General features: G+C 60.4%; 2 protein-coding genes across 3 annotated transcripts in view; both read left to right on the top strand.

The window, feature by feature from the left end:
• The window catches only part of STK36 (serine/threonine kinase 36), a 29,535-nt gene extending 20,961 nt beyond the window's left edge, over positions 1–8,574 (top strand). Inside the window, exons 23-27 of one of the 2 annotated variants that reach the window (XM_054044675.1) lie at positions 2,727–2,898; positions 4,255–4,402; positions 5,107–5,266; positions 5,474–6,220; positions 6,896–8,574. In XM_054044675.1, coding sequence (XP_053900650.1) covers positions 2,727–2,898; positions 4,255–4,402; positions 5,107–5,266; positions 5,474–6,220; positions 6,896–7,042 — 1,374 coding nt within the window. In that variant the 3' untranslated portion in view covers positions 7,043–8,574. Of the gene's footprint in view, positions 1–2,726; positions 2,899–4,254; positions 4,403–5,106; positions 5,267–5,473; positions 6,221–6,895 lie in introns of those variants that run through there. The other variant, XM_054044677.1, reaches the window with a different exon arrangement.
• Positions 8,575–10,612: 2,038 nt separating this feature from the next.
• TTLL4 (tubulin tyrosine ligase like 4) overlaps positions 10,613–20,115 on the top strand; it is a 42,894-nt gene continuing 33,391 nt past the window's right edge. The window contains exon 1 of the mRNA XM_054044384.1: positions 10,613–10,698. The gene's annotated coding sequence lies outside the window, so the exon portion shown is untranslated. The remainder of the gene's footprint in view (positions 10,699–20,115) is intronic.

The following is a 20,115-nucleotide window of genomic DNA, read 5'->3' on the forward strand; positions in this document are numbered from 1 at the left end:
GGGATCAACCCGGTGCAGCTCGCAGGCCGTCTCAAAGGCCTCCAGGAAGTCATCCATGTCCTCCCCCTCCTTGTATGGGGCCATGATGCACTTATCAAAGCTCCGTGCAGTCCTGGGTCCCCCCTCACTCACCGCAGCCGGGGGTTCGCTGCCCTTCAATCTCGCCAGTTCCAGGTCATGCTGACGCTGTCTCTCATTCTCCTGTCTCTGTCTCTCATTCTCCTCCCGTTCCTGCTGACGCTGTCTCTCTTCACGCTGATGCTGTCTCTCTTCATGCTGTCTCTGTTGTTCACGATCCTCCAGCTCTCTCAGTTTTAGCTCTTTCTCCCATTCCAGCCAATTCCGCTCCCCGGATGCCGAACGTCGCTGGGAGGATCCTCTGCTGGCCGGCGAGCTTCGCCGGGAGGGTCCCCTGCTGGCCGGGGGGGCCACGGCGCCTTCGGTATTTGCTGGGCTCCTCCCCACCCTTCCCTTAGGCATAGGAAGGAGGGGTCTCGGGAAGCCCTCAGCAGCCGGCTGACCACTCCCAGCTGGGACAGACACTGGGGCCTGCGCTGCATTTGCCAGGCTGCTTCCCTGAGACACAGGGATCAGTTCATTTGCGCGATCTTCCTCCTCCAGCCGGGCAATGAGCTGTGCTTTGGTGAGCCTCCCAATGCGCAGCCGCCTCTGCTTGCACAGCTCCACCAGGTCGCTCTTAAGCCGCTTGGCATACATCTTCCTACTGGCCACTCACCGGCCTGTGTGCTCACAGCTCCCCACAGTTCCCAGGGGGACCCCTAGTGTGCCAGCCCTTCTCGAGGTCACCGCCTCTCTGCCAGGGTCGAGCTGCAGACTCCTCCGCCCCTGGGACCACTCGCTGCGATCCCCCCGGGGGACCCTGTTACTGCAAAAGTCCTTCTCGCTGGTCACACACTCCCAGGGGTAATAACCGTCTCTCTCCCACTCTTCAGCCGGCCTGGTCCCCATCAATCCCCCTTCGTTTTACCGCTCCCCAGTCACTTACTGCAGGAAGCGCCGTCCACGGGGTGCAGTAGATCCCACCTCTGCCACCAGTTGTCACGGAGTATTGGGGGACTCAGGGCCCTGCACCCCCGGCTTCCTGCGATTCACCATGACTCTCAGCCAGCCAGTAGAGCAGAAGGTTTATTTGGATGACAGGAATACAGTGCAAGACAGGTCTTGCAGGCACAGACAACAGGGCCCCCCCTCAGTTAGGTCCAGCTTGGGGTCCCAGGGCATGCCAGCCCACCCCCCTTTGGGGGGTCAGAGCCATCTCTGCCTCCCAGCCATCTCTCCAGCCTCCTTCCAGCCTGCTTCCAGCACTCTGCCTTCAGCGACCCCTCCCACAGCCTTTGTTCAGTTTCCCCGGGCCCCGGAGTCACCTGACCTCCAATCACCTCCTGGGTTCTCATGTTACAAGCTCAGGTATGTTCCCTTGGGCCGACTCCCATCCCCCGATGCAGACCATCCTAGTCACACTCCCCTGTCAGCATTCCCACACCCCAGCAAGAACAGTCCCAGTTCGTCACACCATCCTTCCCGGTCCTTTGTTTTCCAGCTGGGGGTTTGGCTCCGCTTCCCTGCCGAGAGGTGGGGAAATCCATCTCCCAATGGCTGTCAATGGTGTGGGGATGGCTTCATGAATTCTGCATTGATGCGGGGGTCAGCCAGTCCTTTGTAATGACCCGTCCCGCCTCAGCCAGCTACGCGCCATTCATACCTGTCTCTTAGCCTGCCCTGCCACCAAACAGTCCTCCGCCCCCACAGGGTAACAATGCAAATAGGGGGGAAACTGAGGCACACACAGGCTTCCTGAAAATGTTACAGGAAAGTCTGGATGCCCCTGACTGAGCAGGAAGGGCTGAGCTGGGGGGAGGTGTGGGGAGAACACAGGGGAGTGGCCAGCTGACATGAGGCTTCCTAGCTGGGGGGGGAGCGGAGAGCACTGGGTATCAGCTCTGTCACCAATTCAAATCCAGCCTGCTGCTGGGGGCCCAGAGAGCTGGCTGCTCACATGGGGCCGGTGCCTTGGTCCCAGCTGTGGCTGTCGGGAGCCAGGCTCTTCCTTGCAAAGGGGACTGTGAAAGCAGCTAGGAATGAGAGGCCAGCCCCACCGCCTCCTCCACAGAGCTCCCTGCCGCAGAGGAGCTGGAGAGGGACCAGGAGCCGCCCCTGGGTGTGGAGCTGCCAGCCCCCAGCGGGAGAGGAAGGGCCCCGGGAGTGGTGCAGTGAGACGGAGACACAGCGCCCAGTGCACTGACACCATTCCCAAAGCGAGCCATGATCTGGGGGTCTCCCTGAGGGGGCCTGGGTTTCAAAGGGGGGCGCTTGGCACTTCTGACCTCCAGACCCGTTAAGGTGGCACAAGCAGGGCCCCCAACTCCCTAGTCCCGGGACTCGCTGGGGAGCAGCTGCTGGAGATACCAGCGGGCTATGTGATTGCAGGGGGAAGGGGAGGCAGGGGCTGGGGACTGGCCCGTCGGGGTGGGGGTGCCCATGAGACCATCTCTGTATTGTGATGTGGCCTTGAAAGAGTCTGAGCCCCTGGTCCAGTCTGGTGAGGTGCTGAAACCCCACCCTAGCTCCCACGGGGCCAGGCCCTTACTTCCGTGGGCGTACCAGCTGCCTACCAGGCTCTGGGTTTGGCCCCTTGGTGGTGGCGAGGGTCGAGGGCGCTCTGCCTCGTGCGGCACGGCTACCGACTGGCGTTCTCCCTCCACCAGGGCGACGCGGTGACAGTGCGCGGGTTTGCCGGCTCGGAGCTATGGAACGTCGCCTGGCACCGTTTCGCCATGATGCTCCGCTTGGCCGCCGCCGAGCCGGTGATGGAGGGCGAGACGCCGCGGCCAGGCCAGCCCACTCCGGAGCCAGACTGGACCCTCATCTCCCCTCAAGGTAGGGAGGGAGGAATGTCACTTTCACCGGTGGCCTAAGACTACATGTCCCAGAATGCTCTCTGGCCGGTAAATATCCCCCACATCTGGGAGCTGGTCCGGGGGGTACTTTGTGCAGGATCCCACGAGGGGTGGAAGCTGCTTCCTTCACGCGGGGCAGCTCTTCACATGAGCTTCTGGAGGTGTGGGAAGCAAAGATTCCTCACTTGCTAATCTCCATGGCGACAGCTGAGATGAATGGATTCCCTCAGCCTGGAGCTCCGGCCCTCCCGACCCCATTAGCATGGCTCCTGCGGCAGTTCCTTTGAAGACTCATACGTGCGCCCAGATGCAGCCTGGCTGGAATTTTTGAAGGGTGAAGAACGTGAGGAAGGACGGCCCAGTGGTTAGCCTGGCACTCAGGAGACCTGGGTTCCATTCCCGGCTCCCCCACAGACTGAGATTGTCACTTAGGCTCTCTGGGCCTCAGTTTCCCAGCTGCCCAATGGGGATGACAGCCCTGCCCCGCAGTGGGCTGTGAGGTGCTGAGATACCCCAGTGATGGGGGGCTGATAGGTGCCTTAGCTAGAACTTCAGTTGAAGGTTTGTGTCTCGGTGTGGAGCCGTTCGTGTATCACCCGATCTACCCAAGCATCTTCTGCCTCACTCCTGGGTTCAGCCCTTCTCTCAGGCAGCGGAAGTCTGGTCCCTTGGTTTATTAGTAGCTAGATCATACCCAGCGCCCCCTCACCAGGTCTCTAAAGCACCTTTGGCATCCTGGGACATTAACATGGGCCTTAGGAAGCCAAGGCTGGTGCTGGGTGCCTTAGACATCCAGCCTGATTTGAACGTGGCAGCCCGTCTTCCTGGGGCAGCGAGCTCAGCCACAGAGCCAGTGAGCCGCAGGGGCCAGTGACTGAGCCGGCCTACGCCGCGTCCTCAGGGGCTGGCGTCCCTGCCCGTGCTGGGCTGGCAGGAGAGGAACAGGGAAGCTGCTATGAGGCCTCTGGAGAGGAGGGGACAGCTGAGCCCGGGGGTGCAGACCCCCTGGTGGGTTGCTTGCCGTTCAGCAGTCCCGTCTCCAGATCACATTCGGAGTCACTTGGACACTGGGACGTAGCCTGCCTCAGACCCATTCCCAGGCAGCTCTTCTGGGGCCTCCCGGCTCGACGGACGCTTCACTGGCTCTGCCTGGTCTCGGGCAGGAGGAGTGGGGACCTGATCGCAGGAGCGCTCCCCACTCTGCCTCATGCCTGCGAGGCAAGATGGAGCGGCCTGGCTGCCCCAGAACCCACCCAGTGCCTGGGATGGGGGGCGGGGCAAGATTCAGTGCTCACCCCTCGTTTCACCAGTCTGCCAACTTCCCCATCCCCTGCAGGCACCGCGCTCTTCCTCAGCCTGGCCCTCTTCGTCTTCACCCGAGAGCCTCACCAGTGCCTTCCTCAGCTCGCCCACCCCGACAGCGTCATCATGGCAACCTTCCCCAAGCTGCTGTCCCTCGACTTCCTGGGTCACCTGGCGCAGACGTGAGTTCCAGCCAGTCAGGAGCTTGGCTGGGCGGGACGTGGGGGCGGGGTGACCGGCGGTGCCATGGGGAACGGGGAGCTAGAGAACACGCTAACTCGGAGAGGTGCAGAGAAGAGCCTTAGAAATCCTGCCTCAAAGAGCCCAGTCTATGGATCCAATCAAAGAGTCAGTTTCAGGACGACTTGATCAGTCTCTAAGTATCTACATGGGGAACAAATACCTGAGAACAGGCTGGTTGGTCTAGCAGAGAAAGGGTTAACACAGTCCAGTGGCTGGAGCTGAAGCTAGACTGGTGTACGTTTTTAACAAGGAGGGTAATGAACCACCGGAACAACTTCCCAGGGGTTGTGGTGGAATCGCCATCACTGGTGGTTTTCCCCCCAAGACTGGGTGTTTCTCTAAAAGCTCTGCTCTAGGAGTGACTGGGGGGCAGGTCTCTGGCCTGAGCTCTACATGGGGTCAGACCAGAGGATCACAGTGGTCCCTGCTGGCCTTGGAAACTGGGACTCTAAGGGCAGCCGAGACACAACTGGCCCTGTTGGCGTGTGCGTGCTGCTGCGGATGGCCCCACTCAGACAGCCGGCACAGTGTGGACCGATGGGCCATTGGTGCCCTGAGGAACAGTACAACCACTCAGACCTCCCCGCTGGGCCTAGCGTTGTGGGGCTCCTCCATCTGATCCTCTCTGACCCCTCGACCCCAGGCAGGTGGGGGAGGACGGTGATCCCGAACTGGTCTCAGCTGTGGTGCTCCAGGCCTGCCAGCTGCTCTGCTTCCCCTTCTCCTTGGACGTGGACACTGAGACCTTCAGGTGGGTCATGAAGGCCCTGAGAGACGCCGAGATCCCCGCCCATCTCCTCCAGGTACCCAGGAATGCTCCCTCCCTCCCATTGCTTGGGCTCTGGAGCCGTGATGAACAGGCACCAGGCTCTCTATCTGGACTCCATGCTCCCTTTCTCTCCGCCCACCCCACCTCTCTTGCTCCCCGCGTGCCAAGCAGAACCCTGGAGACCTCCCCTCCCATTTCTGCCTCTTGTCCTCTCAGCAGCTGCCATCTCTCCTCCTTCTAGGTCTGCTGCCACCATCTGCCCTTCTCGGAGACCGCGCTTCCCATGAGCCTCCTGTGCCACCTCGTCCTGTCCGACCAGCGGGTCATCGACCAGTTGGTGGGGGTGGCTGCTGTCTCGGACTGCGCCACCTCCTTCCTGTCGGCCATCTTGCTTTCGGACAGCCCTCTCCTCACGATGGACCTCCTGTCCCTCCTGACCCACGTGGCCCGGACCTGTCCCGCTCACCTGCCTTTCCTCCAGAAGGTTCTGGGCGGCTCAGACTCAGCCTACCAGCTGCTGAGCCGCCTGCTGTGCCACCAGGAGCACCCGATACGCGCCAAGGCCTGCAGCCTGGTGGGCAACCTGCTGCGGCACGGCCAGGACTTCCCCCGGGCGCTGCGGAGCCAGGCGGGCCTGCTGGAGCGTCTGCTGGAGCGCCTGTCGGACCAGGACGAGAGCGTGCGCAGGTCGGCCAGCTTCGCGGTGGGCAACGCTGCCTATCAGGACGGCTCCCTCCCGCACGCCCTGGGGAAAGCCGTGCCCAGCGTGGTGAGGCTTTTGAGTGACCCCCAGGCCAAAACCCGGTGTAATGCTGCCTCCGCTCTGGGGAACCTGGGCAGGCAGCCAGCGGACCTGGGGGCCGTGCTGATCCAGAACAGAGCCCCCCATCTCCTGCTGGACGTGGCCTGCCACGACTCCCAGCCAGCTGTGCAGGAGGCAGCACTGATCGCACTGCGGTCCATCAGCCAGCAGCCAAAGATCCACCAGGTCAGGAGCGCCTTGTCAGATTTCGGGGGGGGGGGGGGGGGGGGGCGTGAATTTCAGCAGGGGTCCATCCCCCTCCCCCCCCGGGGAAACTCCCCGGCCAGGCCTGTCCCCTTCGGTTCCCTCCCCACCTCTGCCTCCCTCTGGGCCTGGCCACTTGCAGGGCTTGGGGGGCACCAGCCTGTTGTTAAGGGGTGGCAGTGGGGGCTTCTGCACCGTGCCCACGCCCCACATGCTGGTTGCTCCCCAGAGTCACTAGCGCCAGGAGACTGCGGTGATTGTGCCCTGGGCCCAGTGCCCCTCACCGCCACCATCTGGGAATTCCCGGCTCTCCCCCCATGGGGAGTCCAGTCTCGTGCCCCTGGGGCAGGGAAGGTGGGTGGCAGTCTTGTGCCCCATGGGGCAACCTAAATGATGCTCCTGCACCAGGCGCCATCCAGCCTCCTTCTGCATCGAGAACCCTCAGGCCCATCCCTCCATCTTCTCATCCTGATTCTGTGAAGCGCTCTGAGCTCCACATGACACCTAGAAAGCTGGACTTTAGGCCTTGAGACGCATGCAGACTAACGGGCAAAGAGGGTAGATGGGGCAGGGCCTCCGGCAGGGAACGTGGCTAAGGCAACGCACAGCGCAGCCCGGGCTGCCTTTGTGATGAGTGTCGTTTCCTTCGGGTTCCAGGTGCTCCTGTCTCTCAAGGCCAGCGAGAAGCTGCTGGCACTTTTCGTCAGCGAAGCTCAGACCAGTTCCTATGGGAGCCCCCGACCGTCTTCAGCTCATCACTGCAAGAAGCTCATCCACCTTCTGCACCCAACACACAGTGCCTGAGAACAGCAGGTCTCTGCCCTGGGAGAGACCGTTCCACCCGCCTCTTGAGGACGACACTTAGTGCCCGAATACAGGGGACACTCCCATACTCTGTCCAGAAACAGGGGCCACCACCCCCATCTCCTGAGACCAACGCAGTGCCTGAGCTTGGCAGGTCCCCGTGGAGTTGGGGGAGACCACCCTGACAACAGTTGGTCAAGAAACGTATCTGATAAAGACAGAGATGGGTGAAATACGGTGTGTGTGAGAAAGAAACTGGAACTCCTCCTCCTCTTGATCCAGATCCCAATGAGACCCCTCTTTGCCAGTCCTGAGAAAGATCATGCCAGCAACTCCCTTTCCTGTCCTTTCATAGAGATCTCTCCAACCCAAATGTGGTGCCCCCCAAACTTCCTCAGGGACAGATGTTGATTAATGCCCCATCTTGTACTATCTCCACCCCCACCACACTTCATTCCAAGAGAACCTTGGAATGAACTCAACCCTGTTTCCAGGCTGAATCCAACCAACCAGGTCTAGCTTCTACTTCGAGGTTCTTCTGACTCCAAGCGCCTTCTGGGAAAGGAGCCTCTAAACCTAAAGAACCCAGCTTTCAAAAAGGGGTCTCATGCTTACTGAGATGTGCCTTATGGTCACCTAGGTTGAGCCATGCAGGGGATCCAGCCCCAAGATCCAGTGTGCCTTTGGCCTCTCCCCACCTCAGTTTCTCTCCCACCAGAGAAGTGCCCCATCTCTCCCCATCCTCCTTGAATGAGCTCCAGCAAGATCAGATTTAATTGAACCAGATCCTGGATGGACTAAACTCAACATCAAGCCTTGATGGTTCAGGGACTCTCTCCAGGACACATTCCACTTACTTACCTTCACCCTGCACTTCCAGAGTTTGACTGCAGGGTCCAGGTGATACAAGCCAGACTCGGCATCAGATTCCCAGCAGAGCTGGAGCCCAGGGTGTGTTCAGGATTCTGTTCACAGCTGCTGAAGGCTTCTCTTCTGTAGTGACGTTGGGGATTGTTTCCCTGGCTCAGCTTCAGGAAGACGGGTTCGCTTCTCCTGTTATTCCTGGAGTGTGTGGTGGGGATTCTACTCTGCGGCTCTGACTGAAGTCTGAAGGTTTCTCCTAATCTACGTGCTCCATCATGCTGTGACCCACCGCCTTCATGGATGAGAACTGGACATTCAAGTGCCATCAGCGGAACCTGCTTGCGTTCCTTAATCAGCCAGCGGGGTCGCATTTGGGCAATGCCAGGCACTTCCTCCCTGAGGTTCCGTGTACCACCTCAATGCTTGTGGGTCCGAACACACTCGATCCTCTGGGTTCATAGTGGTATTTGGGTGTCCATAGAAGCCCTTGGCTGGACTTATCCAACCTGCATTTTCTAGCCATTTGTAGCAACTCTTTTATAACAGAGACTTTGTGTGACGTTGGTTTGGAGTCACTTTTCTAGATTTATTTTTTGTACTGTTGCATTTAGGTTTGTAATTTATTATAATAAACGGCTCTTCCCTTCCTGGGAAAGTTTCCTGCTGAACGTGTGGATCCCGTAAAGAAATGAACAGAACTGGTATTTGGCCAGCGTGTAATGGGCTCCAGGGATCCCAAAGAGCTTTACCCTGAAAAACGTTCCAGAGCAGCGAAAATCTAGATCACTGATACTCTAACCTGTGGCTCCTTGGGGCCCTGCAGGAGTCTACATAAGAAACCCAAGACTGGCCAGACTGGGTCAGATCAATGGTCCATCAGCCCATCTTCCAACAGTGGCCAATGCCAGGTGCTTCAGAGGAAATGAGCAAAACAGGCAATCATAGAGTGATCCATGTCATCTCCCAGTTCTGGCAGTCAGAGGCTAGGGACGCCCAGAGCAGGGGGTTGTGTCCCTGCCCATCCTGGCTAATAGCCATTGATGGACCTGTCCGCTGTAAATTTATCTAGTTCTTTTTTTGAACCCCCTTATAGTTTTGGCCTTCACAACATCCCCTGGCAACTAGTTCCATATCTTTTTTGAGAGGGGGCGACCACATCTGCATGCAGTATTCAAGGTGTGGGTGTACCAAGGATTTATGTAGCAGCATTATGATATTTTCTGTCTTATTATCCATCCCTTTCTAATGGTTCCTAACATTCTGTTCACTTTTTTTGATGGCCGTTGCACCTTGAGCAGATATTTTCAGAGAACTATCCACAGTGACTCCAAGATCTCGTTCCTGAATGGTAGCAGCTAATTTAGACCCCATCATTTTGTCTGTATAGTTGGGATTATGTTTTCCAATGTGCATTACTTTGCCCCTTATCAACACTGAATTTCATCTGCCATTTTGTTGCCCAGTCACCCACTTTAGTGAAATCCCTTTGTAACTCTTCGTAGTCTGCTTTGGACTTAACTATTTTGAGTGATTTTGTACCATCTCCAAATTTTGCCACCTCTCTGTTTACCTGTGGTCACCCTTGTCCACATGTTTGTTGACACCCTCCCCGCAAAGAATTCTAATAGATTGGTGAGGCATGATTTCCCGGTAGTCCTCTCCTGGAATCTGCTTGTTTAATCAGATGAAGTACAGTACTACATCCCCATCTAGGTCAGAGCTGGGTAGTTGTCTCTAGCTTCTTTATACTGGCTCACACATGGCTTTGGTTATTCATGCCTATTCGGCTGGCTGGGACCTTGGCATTCTCCCTATCTCTTTTAGAAAACAGTGGGATCGTTATCTTTGACCTGGGCACACGCCAGGGCTGGGGTGGTAGAGAGCTCTATTTATTGTCTCATCTGAGGTGGGGCACCTCTGAAAGTGCATTGCCTCCTGTACTGCCCAGTGCTGTCAGCTGTCATCTCTGACCTGCAGTCTGGTGGCAAGATAAATCCATAAGCTTCTACCCCAGAGGTGGCTTTACTATCTGCACAGAGTGCCCGTCCACTAGCACAGCTGGAGAGGTTCCCCAGCACCTCTAGCCCCTGCCACATACAGACAGACGGGCATTGGAGAGGGAGTGGGGATGCTCTGTGCCGCAGCTTTGTCTTAGCAGGTATTGCTCAAGAACCAACTGCAGGGACAGGCTATAACCCATCCCCCTCCTCCCTGTGAAATGGGGGGCACCGTGCGCATTCCTCTTTGAGTCCTGAACCGCGAGGTAGGGGGGTCGGCTGGGAAGCCCGGCCCTGGGGCTGCTGTGCGGGCGAGGGGCTGTGTGGATGCACATCCCGGAGGAGAACCCGGGGGGGGCAATGCTGGCGCCGGGGCGACTGGCTGGCTTCATGCCCGGGTCCAAACCCCGGCTGGGGGCCCAGAGTGAACCCTGGCTTGGCAGGCCATGGCCGGCGAGGTGGAGCCTGGGGGCCGGACCCCAGAGCTGGAGCCATCGCCCATCAGCCCTGCTGGCCACGGAGCCCAGCTCCAGCAGGAGCCCTGCCCTGGGCTCTGTGCCACGCGGGGCATGCTGGGAGCCCTGCTCTTTGCTAGCGCGGGGCATGCTGGGGGCCGCAGTTCCATGCGGCGCGGGGCATGCCGGGAGCTGTAGTCGCGGGGACGGCGCACGTGGTGTTCCGGCCCCGCCCCGGATCTCTATGGTAACGGCGGGCGGTTCGGCGCCCGGCGCGCGGGGAGCCTGGGGCCGCAGGAAGAAGCCGGGTGGGGCCCAGGCCGCCCGCCCCGCCGAGCTGGTGAGTCCGAGGGTCCCCCGAGCCCCCCGGCCAAGCCCCCTCCCCACGAGCCAGGACCCCCCCGTCTCCCCAGCTCCCGCCCCTCCCCGCCCCCCCCACACGTGTCAGACTCCCCCTCCTCCTACGGGCCAGAGCCCCCCCCCGTCTCCCCAGCTCCCGCCCCTCCCCGGCCAAGCCCCCTCCCCACGAGCCAGAGCCCCCCCCCGTCTCCCGCCCCTCCCCCCCCACACGTGTCAGACTCCCCCTCCTCCTACGGGCCAGAGCCCCCCCCCGTCTCCCCAGCTCCCGCCCCTCCCCGGCCAAGCCCCCTCCCCACGAGCCAGGACCCCCCCGTCTCCCCAGCTCCCGCCCCTCCCCGCCCCCCCCACACGTGTCAGACTCCCCCCTCCTCCTACGGGCCAGAGCCCCCCCCCGTCTCCCGCCCCTCCCCCCCCACACGTGTCAGACTCCCCCTCCTCCTACGGGCCAGAGCCCCCCCCCGTCTCCCGCCCCTCCCCCCCCACACGTGTCAGACTCCCCCTCCTCCTACGGGCCAGAGCCCCCCCCCGTCTCCCCGGCTCCTGCCCCCCCCCCCCGGCCAAGCCCCCTCCCCACGAGCCAGGACCTCCCCAGCTCCCGCCCCTCCCCGGCCCCCCCCCACACGTGTCAGACTCCCCCTCCTCCTACGGGCCAGAGCCCCCCCCCGTCTCCCCAGCTCCCGCCCCTCCCCGCCCCCCCCCCACACGTGTCAGACTCCCCCTCCTCCTACGGGCCAGAGCCCCCCCCCGTCTCCCCAGCTCCCGCCCCTCCCCGGCCCCCCCCCACACGTGTCAGACTCCCCCTCCTCCTACGGGGCAGAGCCCCCCCCCGTCTCCCCGGCTCCTGCCCCCCCCCCGGCCAAGCCCCCTCCCCACGAGCCAGGACCTCCCCAGCTCCCGCCCCTCCCCGGCCCCCCCCCACACGTGTCAGACTCCCCCTCCTCCTACGGGCCAGAGCCCCCCCCCCGTCTCCCCAGCTCCCGCCCCTCCCCGCCCCCCCCCCCCACACGTGTCAGACTCCCCCTCCTCCTACGGGCCAGAGCCCCCCCCCCGTCTCCCCAGCTCCCGCCCCTCCCCGCCCCCCCCACACGTGTCAGACTCCCCCTCCTCCTACGGGCCAGAGCCCCCCCCCGTCTCCCCGGCTCCTGCCCCCCCCCCCGGCCAAGCCCCCTCCCCACGAGCCAGGACCTCCCCGTCTCCCCAGCTCCCGCCCCTCCCCGGCCCCCCCCCACACGTGTCAGACTCCCCCTCCTCCTACGGGCCAGAGCCCCCCCGTCTCCCCAGCTCCCGCCCCTCCCCGGCCCCCCCCCACACGTGTCAGACTCCCCCTCCTCCTACGGGCCAGAGCCCCCCCCCGTCTCCCCAACTCCCGCCCCTCCCCGGCCCCCCCCCACACGTGTCAGACTCCCCCTCCTCCTACGGGCCAGAGCCCCCCCCCGTCTCCCCGGCTCCTGCCCCCCCCCCGGCCAAGCCCCCTCCCCACGAGCCAGGACCTCCCCAGCTCCCGCCCCTCCCCGCCCCCCCCCACACGTGTCAGACTCCCCCTCCTCCTACGGGCCAGAGCCCCCCCCCGTCTCCCCGGCTCCTGCCCCCCCCCCCGGCCAAGCCCCCTCCCCACGAGCCAGGACCTCCCCAGCTCCCGCCCCTCCCCGCCCCCCCCCACACGTGTCAGACTCCCCCTCCTCCTACGGGCCAGAGCCCCCCCCCGTCTCCCCAGCTCCCGCCCCTCCCCGCCCCCCCCCCACACGTGTCAGACTCCCCCTCCTCCTACGGGCCAGAGCCCCCCCCCGTCTCCCCAGCTCCCGCCCCTCCCCGGCCCCCCCCCACACGTGTCAGACTCCCCCTCCTCCTACGGGGCAGAGCCCCCCCCCGTCTCCCCGGCTCCTGCCCCCCCCCCGGCCAAGCCCCCTCCCCACGAGCCAGGACCTCCCCAGCTCCCGCCCCTCCCCGGCCCCCCCCCACACGTGTCAGACTCCCCCTCCTCCTACGGGCCAGAGCCCCCCCCCGTCTCCCCAGCTCCCGCCCCCCCCCCCCCACACGTGTCAGACTCCCCCTCCTCCTACGGGCCAGAGCCCCCCCCCCGTCTCCCCAGCTCCCGCCCCTCCCCGGCCCCCCCCCACACGTGTCAGACTCCCCCCTCCTCCTACGGGCCAGAGCCCCCCCCGTCTCCCCGTCTCCTGGCCCCCCCCGGCCAAGGCCCCCCACCACCCCCACACGTGTCAGACTCCCCCTCCCCCACGAGCCAGCGGCCCCCCCCGCTCCCGCCCCTCCCCGGCCAAGCCCCCCCCCACGTGTCAGACTCCCCCCTCCTCCTACGGGACAGAGCCCCCCCCGTCTCCCCGGCTCCCGCCCCCCCCCCGGCCAAGCCCCTCCTCACCCCCCACGTGTCTGGCTTCCTCTCTCCCCCCACGGACCAGCCCCCCCGTCTCCCCAACTGCCGCCTCCTCCGCTAAGCCCCCCCACGTGTCCAGCTCCCCCCTCCCCCCACGGACCAGCCCCCCCTGTCTCCCCAGCTCCTGCCCCCCCAGCCAAGCCCTCCCCAGCCCCCCACGTGTCTGGCTCCCCCCCCACATGCCAGGCCCCGCCCAGTCTCCCCCTTGGGTGGGGAACTGCTGAGGAAATGCCCCCCCGTCCCCTCTACCAAAGCCTGGGGTTTCAGTAGCCCCGAGTCTGCCTTCCTCCCGCTTACAGATCGGGGTTCGGGTCACGGGCCTCTGCAGCGTAGGAATGCCGAGCATGGTTCTGTGTGACGAGCCGCGTGTTCACCTCCCAGCCTTAGTCAGCTTTTGTGGCCAAACCGGCGGGGGGTACACATGGTGTTCCTCCCGCCGATGGAACTCCCCTGCTATGCCGACAACGTAAAACCCCCTCCACCAGACGCTTAGGGGGACACTGTCTTACTTACCTTGGCTGTTGGCTGTCTCATCAATTTCACGGCTCTGCTGGAGGACCCATGACATTGACAAGGAAGCTGATTCCCGGCTCCAGAGCCTGGCTGCTGCCCGGTCTCCGCTCCAAGCTGGGCTGCCACCCATGCTCCTGGCTTCGGCTGCCTCCCGGGGTCCCGGCTCCCCGCTGGAAGCACAACAGCTGACCAGATTACAGGTGTGGATCTCCCTGCCGGAGGCGAGAAGCCCTGGCTCTCAGCCCCCCACACTGCCCCTTTTCGGTCAGTGGAAGCGCTCCTAGTGAGGACTGCGCACCGAGGGCAGTGTGGACATCAGCCACTGCAGGAATTAATGGCATGGCTGTAAGTTGACCTAACATAGGCTGACTTCTTTTTGAAGTGTAGACGTAGCCTTAGTCTGCACGTCAGAGTTGTGTCGGCATATCCACATCGGTCGGGGTGTGAGAAAACCATGTCCCTGCCTGACGAGGCTGTGCCGATAAAACCCGCAGTGTGGATGCAGAAGAGGGCTTCTGGCCCCAGTTAAGTCGTTCCGGGAGGTGGAAAAACCCCTAGTGGTGGGGCAGACCGTGTGCGCGCTAGGGGGCTATGCTAACATAGGCCCTGTAATGCAGCCTTCCCCCCTGCACCTACGTTTCCAGCCCACGAGTGATACGGAGGGGGGATGAAATGAACAGGGAACGTCCCAGCTGAATAGCTGGGAAGATATCGGACATGAAGCTGAATCAGGCTTTGGCAGAGCCGCCCCGAGGGAAGTCGTGGGAGTTCTCCTGCTTGGGGGGTCTCAGCTAGAATGGACAGAACCTGGGAGTTGGTCTGTGGCCTGTGTTTTGCAGGGCAGACTGGCTCACCGCAGTGTTCCCTTCTGGCCTCAAAATGGATAAATCTAGAAATGTACAGCAGGGTGCGTGCCAGCATAGGCCACCCGGGTGATTGACTGGGTCCTCTGATAGCCCCTCACCCACGCTAAGATCTTACGCAGCACCCGTCACTGTGGTCGCTGACACCCAGGGTTTAGTGAGCGTGAAGGCAGCATTTGGGGCCTCCTCTTTTCTTGGTCTCCTGAGGTGGAGGAGCCCTGCCGAGCAGCCTTCTTGTGACCCCTTGGTTGCTGCTCTGCTGTCAGATAAAGGAACTGGTGGCTCAGCCGGGGGAGCTGTACCCAAAAGGGACACTGAAAATAGCCTAGAAATCTGTGCTGAACTCTGCCTCCAGCCTGGCTGGGAGTCCGAGTAGCCAGAGGTGGGGAAGCCCTGTTAGATCATCCAGCATGGGAGAGTTTGTTCCTTATTGTCCCGTCACTAGTGTTGTAGCCGATCGAGTTTCAAATGTTACACGAGCTGATTGGGAGATTGGTCCCACACGCTACAGAACCACCTCAGCATCTTCGCTTTCCCTTTAATCTGACTTGGCCCAGTTACACCCCATGTACCAGATTGAATTATTTGTATTGCGTGGCCCCTCTGATCCTGATCAGGGCCCTAGGCTGCTAGGGGCGGACAGTCCCTGCCCAGGGAGTTTACAATCTGAGTTGGACAAGGTGCAACAGGTAGGGAAGGTAACTGTCAGAGGAGCCTGGTTATGCCTGAGAAGCAGCCATCTGTTTGTCCCCTTCCTCGCCATTGTCAGATGCCAGTTCTGTTAAATAATTCCTCCCCTCCTTCGTGTTTGTACCCTGCAGATATCAGCAAGACTCTTCTGTCTCCCAGTTGTTGCTTAGCCGAGATAAATAGATTTTGTTCCTCACAAGTCGGTCCCCGCAGCCGCCTAATTATTCTTGTGGCTCTTCCCTGAACGCCTTCCAGTTTGGCAACGTCTTCGGTGAAATGCGGCGCCTAGAACTAGATGCCACCCTTGTAGAGTAGCTGCTCCAGGGCCTTGTGGGAGAGGGCGCGGCTGATTGCCTCCCTCTGTGATGTGATCGCTCTGTGTGTGATGCCCCAGCGCGTTTTCTGCCCATGTGTCTAATCTCAAGGGTGTCCCAGCCGAGGTCAGGGTAAAGCAGACAGAGGGGGCTGCTGTTAGGTGTTGTGATAAGTACTACAGTGTCATGCTTTCCCCACCTTGGGCTGTATGGACAGGCTCACGGTCATTGCTGCTTTGCTCCTGATTGCCAGCACACAGCGTGGGGAGTGTGGGTTCGAGAGCGTTTTCCGGCTGCTTTCCAGGGTGGTGACGGCGGCTTCTCAGTGCAGTACAGCGTTGAGCTGGTCGTAACGGGCATGTCGTGGGGGCACCCCCAGACTTCAGGTTCTGTTCCTTTGTCTGCTGCTAAGCCTTTCATTTGCCTGGCATTGGCCTTCGTCTTTGCTGTACCCCCGGTTCTCCATCGCCTTGTTCCTGTGCCAGTTCCCCTCCTCCGGAGATGTGGGATCTCCTTCCTGGCCCAGGCAGCAGCACCAGGGAGAGCTGGAGCCAGGTGTGTGGAGGTGGCTGGGAAAGAGGCATTTCCCAGATGTGCTGGGGCTGTTAAATGGGAAGTGGGCTTCCAGGCACTGTAATCCTTGGGCAGCAGAGGTCAAAAATATGACTAGCGCAGTCACTGCTACAGGGACAGTTGCATTAGGGGTTTGGTGCTGGAGGACTGCTTGTAAGCTCTGGGAGAGTGTTTGGGTGCAGGAGGGGGTGTGGGCTGCTGGCTCTGGGAGGGGAGTCAGGGTGGGGGTTGGGGGTGCAGGCCCTGGGAGGGGTCTCAGGGCTGGGGGTTGGGGTGTGGCTGCCTGCCAGGTGGCACTTACTGCGAGCAGGTCCCGGTCGGTGGCGCAGCGAGGCTAAGGCGGGTTCCCTGCCTGCCCTGGCCCCACGCTGCTCCCGGAAGGGGTGAATGAGCCTCTGCAGAGGGGTGCGGGGGTGCACATGGGAGGGGTGCGGGGGTGCACATGGGAGGAGTGCGGGGGTGCACATGGCTCTGTGCACTGCCCCTCTCTGCAGGCACCACCCCCAAAGCTCCCACTGGCCACAGTTCCCCATTCCTGGCAGGAGCAGTGTGTGGAGAACTCTTTCCCCATCCCCAGGGCCACGCTGGCCACTTCTGGGAGCGGTGTGGGGCTGCGGCAGGCAGGGAGCCGGTCTTAGCGGCTGCACTGCTGGAGATTGCGAGACGGGTTGGTGACCACTGTCCTAAGCCCTTGTTTATGGACCTTCAACCACCTCTCCTCCGTGTACACGCTCAGCAGTTGTAGCCCCACCACCAAAATTGGCCCCCACCCCAATTGGAATGAAGTTTCTCTACAAGGTTTTGTTGCACACTCTCAGGTGTACTGAAATCTTGGCAAGTCACATCCACCGCTCTGTGCACTAATTGTGCCGACCAACCCAAGAGCAAACGATGTTTATCAAGAGCTCTCCTGCAATCCCCAGCTCTGCCTATCGCTCGGGCTGCCATCACCCCTAAAATGTTCAGTGGCTTCTTTTGTCAAAACTGTGTGGGGTCATTCAACCAGAAATAGGTGTTCACTTCCCCTTTTTCTTATTTAACTTAAATGTGTGTTTGAACGTCCTCTGTAGTCTACTTAGCTGGACAGTAATGGTGATCTGCAAGGAGGGGGAAACGGAGTCATGTCCCCTTCTCTACACATCCGGATGCAGCAAAAGATTGTTAAAAAAGTTTGATTTTTATCTTAGAAATATCAGGAAAGTCACGTCTTGTCTTCTCTTGCTTTTAGTGGAAGGGTTCCTGGGTGAGTCCGAACCAGAAATGTGTCTGAGAAGCTCTCTTAACCCTTGACTGAAGGGTTTGGGCTGCTGAATCTTAAAGCAAAAGAGCTTTTCTTTCTCCCCCAGTGGCTGAAATAGGTGTGAACAAAACCAGAAGAGTTCTCAACAGTGGGAATGACAACCCCTCCCCTCAATTAATCAGGTTTCGCTCAAGTCAATACCTATGTTAAATAAACACAGTGGATGTGGGTCTGGGTGGCGGTGGTGTGGGGGGGACGATCAAGCTGTCTTTATACAGCTTAAAGAAGCACAAAGGCAAATTCCAAGTCTTTTTTCCCCCCAGCTGAGCACCTCTGACATCCTGCTGTGGGTGTCAGATCAAGCCTGTTTATGGAGCAGGCAAATAGCTTCCCCAGCCTTATGTTTGACATGTGGAGTGGAGATGTGGCTCGGTTCTGGGGATTCTCATGGCCTGTGTTACTGCTCAGCTGAGGATACAGCCTGTACTCCCGATAGGCCCGCCGGGTTTTTGTGGGGGGTGCATGCTTGAATCAGCGTAGAGATGCATTAGATGTGACCTCTGGTTAAGCAAACTTGAACATCCTTTGTTGTTGGTCTCTGCCCTGAGGTTTGTAGAAGGGGTCTCTGCTGCCCAGCGCATGGGGTGGGATAGAAACTGCACAGAGACCCAAACCCTAATGTTGCAGCTGCCGGAGCCGAGAGGAGCGGACGGAGGGGCATGGACTGCCCTGTGCTGCTGGGTCTGTAGTCAGTACAGCAGCTGGACTGCGTGCCCTATGGCCTTGCTCTCTCACTGTCCTGTGCGGGCGGTGCTAGAGGATGACTTGCTGAGTCACGTTTCTGCTCTGCACTTCCTTGATGTGTGTCCTTTGGAGAAAACTGCTGCGGTGGGATTTCAGGCTGAGCATGACAGTGACTAACCTGTGCCTGAGGCTCCCAGTAACAGGACTCGGCAGGTCTGCAGCCGTTTCCAGCCGAAGACCTCGGTGTCCTTGAAGCCCCCAGTATGCCCGGACTAATGCATCATGCGGGTGGAGGAGGTGAACTGACCTGCCTGAGGCTGCAGGGCCAGGCTGTGGTAGAGGTGTGCCTAGAATCCAGATCTCCTGAGTCTGTGTGGTGCCCCCCCCCCCCCCCCCCACCGTATCCCATTGTGAACAGGAAAACAAGCCTGAGCATGGTTGGGCTTGTCCTCCGGGTATCTCGTTTAGAGTCCAGCTGTCTAAATAACGGATTGCTTTGGGAGCTCATGCACCTCCCCCAGAGCCTTCATTCAGCACTAAGCAGGCCGCGAAGCCAGATGGGTGGACTGCAGTGACTGGTTCCAGCATGGGCAGTGTCTGCTGCTGGTTGGCCTGTTCCCTTTGTAGTAGCATTATTAACAGCCTGGCTCTCTCAGCTCCCTTGGATTAGTCTGGGGGTGCGACTTGCTTAAAATGACCCCCTCAAGTCAATTCAGCCCACGTCGATATTGTTAAAATCCAGCGCTGCAAAGTGCTTGGAGATCTCTGGAGGGGAAGCGCTGCGTGAGTGCTAAGTACTATTGAAGCTCGGACCGTCACCAGTTATTCTGGGATCCTTTTCAAATCCAGCAGGAAGTCTCATGCCAACGCCCTTTGCAGGATTTGCATCCCAGGTGTTGCAGGTGATTTGGGTGTCCCCACATTTGGATAAACTGGTGCTCCTGTGTGCAGTCCAGAACCCTGTCCCGGGTACCTCGCTCGGAGGAATAGCCGTGAGCTATACAGGCACCGTGTCCTGCTGTGGGTGGGAAAGGGGCAGTGCGCCCGAGGGAGCAGTTCGTAAAACACTGCCCTGGCAGCACATGGAAAGTACCTCTGTCTTTCCATGTCTTACGGCTGTAGAGGCAGAGGTGGGGAGAATCGCTGGAGACAGCTCGCTGTCCCCGTGCACACACTGCATGGTGCTTATAAAGCAATGGCAAAACTCCTGCTGAATTCACTAGGTCTTGGATCTACATTAAAGGAGCTATGTAAATCCAGTAACTATACCAAAGAGCAGTTCTACTCGGTAGCTCTCTAAAGATGGTCTTCAGGGGCCCCGTATGTGTCTCACCATGAATCCAGATCCAGCTTCCTTCATTTACGAGTGTTTCTTTCTGACTCTTAGCCCTGCCGGCTTACTGGGAGCTGAGAGGCAAGCTGGTCTGTTCAACAATAAAGATTCCAACCCTACTTAATCGTTCCGCAGCTGCTTTGTGAGGCAGAGTGGTGCCCAGCTCCCTCGCCTGGCGTTGGTGGCTTGGCAGGGCTGCTGGCCGTGACAGCCCGCGGAACAGAGTGATGGAAGATGAGACTGCCCTAGAGATTTTAGAGGACGTGGTGGTAGCAATACCTGGCTCTGTTTCAGATGCGGAGTAAGTGCTAACCACCAGCTCGGTTAACAAGGGCACAGCAATAGAAACAGTGCCGGGCAGGGCCGGCTCCAGGCACCAGCGCAGGAAGCAGGCGCTTGAGGCGGCCAATGGAAAGGGGCGGCACGTCCGGGTTTTCGGCAGCAATTCGGCGGCGGGTCCCTCGGTCCTTCTCGGAGGGGAGGACCAGCCGCCAAAGAATAAAGCGGCGCGGTAGAGCTGCCGCCGAAGTGCTGCCAATCGCAGCTTTTTTTTTTTTTTCTTTGACGCTTGGGGCAGCAAAACAGCTGGAGCCGGTCCTGGTGCTGGGGGAGAAATCTGCAGAGCAGGGCTAGCCTGTTCCTGGCAGCTGCTACTTCTCCTGCAGGAAGAGCCTAGGACATGGATTGTTGATAGTCTGGGTTTCAGTTTGCTTTCGAACCCATGGCTTGACTTGGTTG

The sequence above is a fragment of the Malaclemys terrapin genome, chromosome 11 (genome assembly GCF_027887155.1).
Source record: "Malaclemys terrapin pileata isolate rMalTer1 chromosome 11, rMalTer1.hap1, whole genome shotgun sequence".
NCBI lineage: Eukaryota > Metazoa > Chordata > Testudines > Emydidae > Malaclemys > Malaclemys terrapin.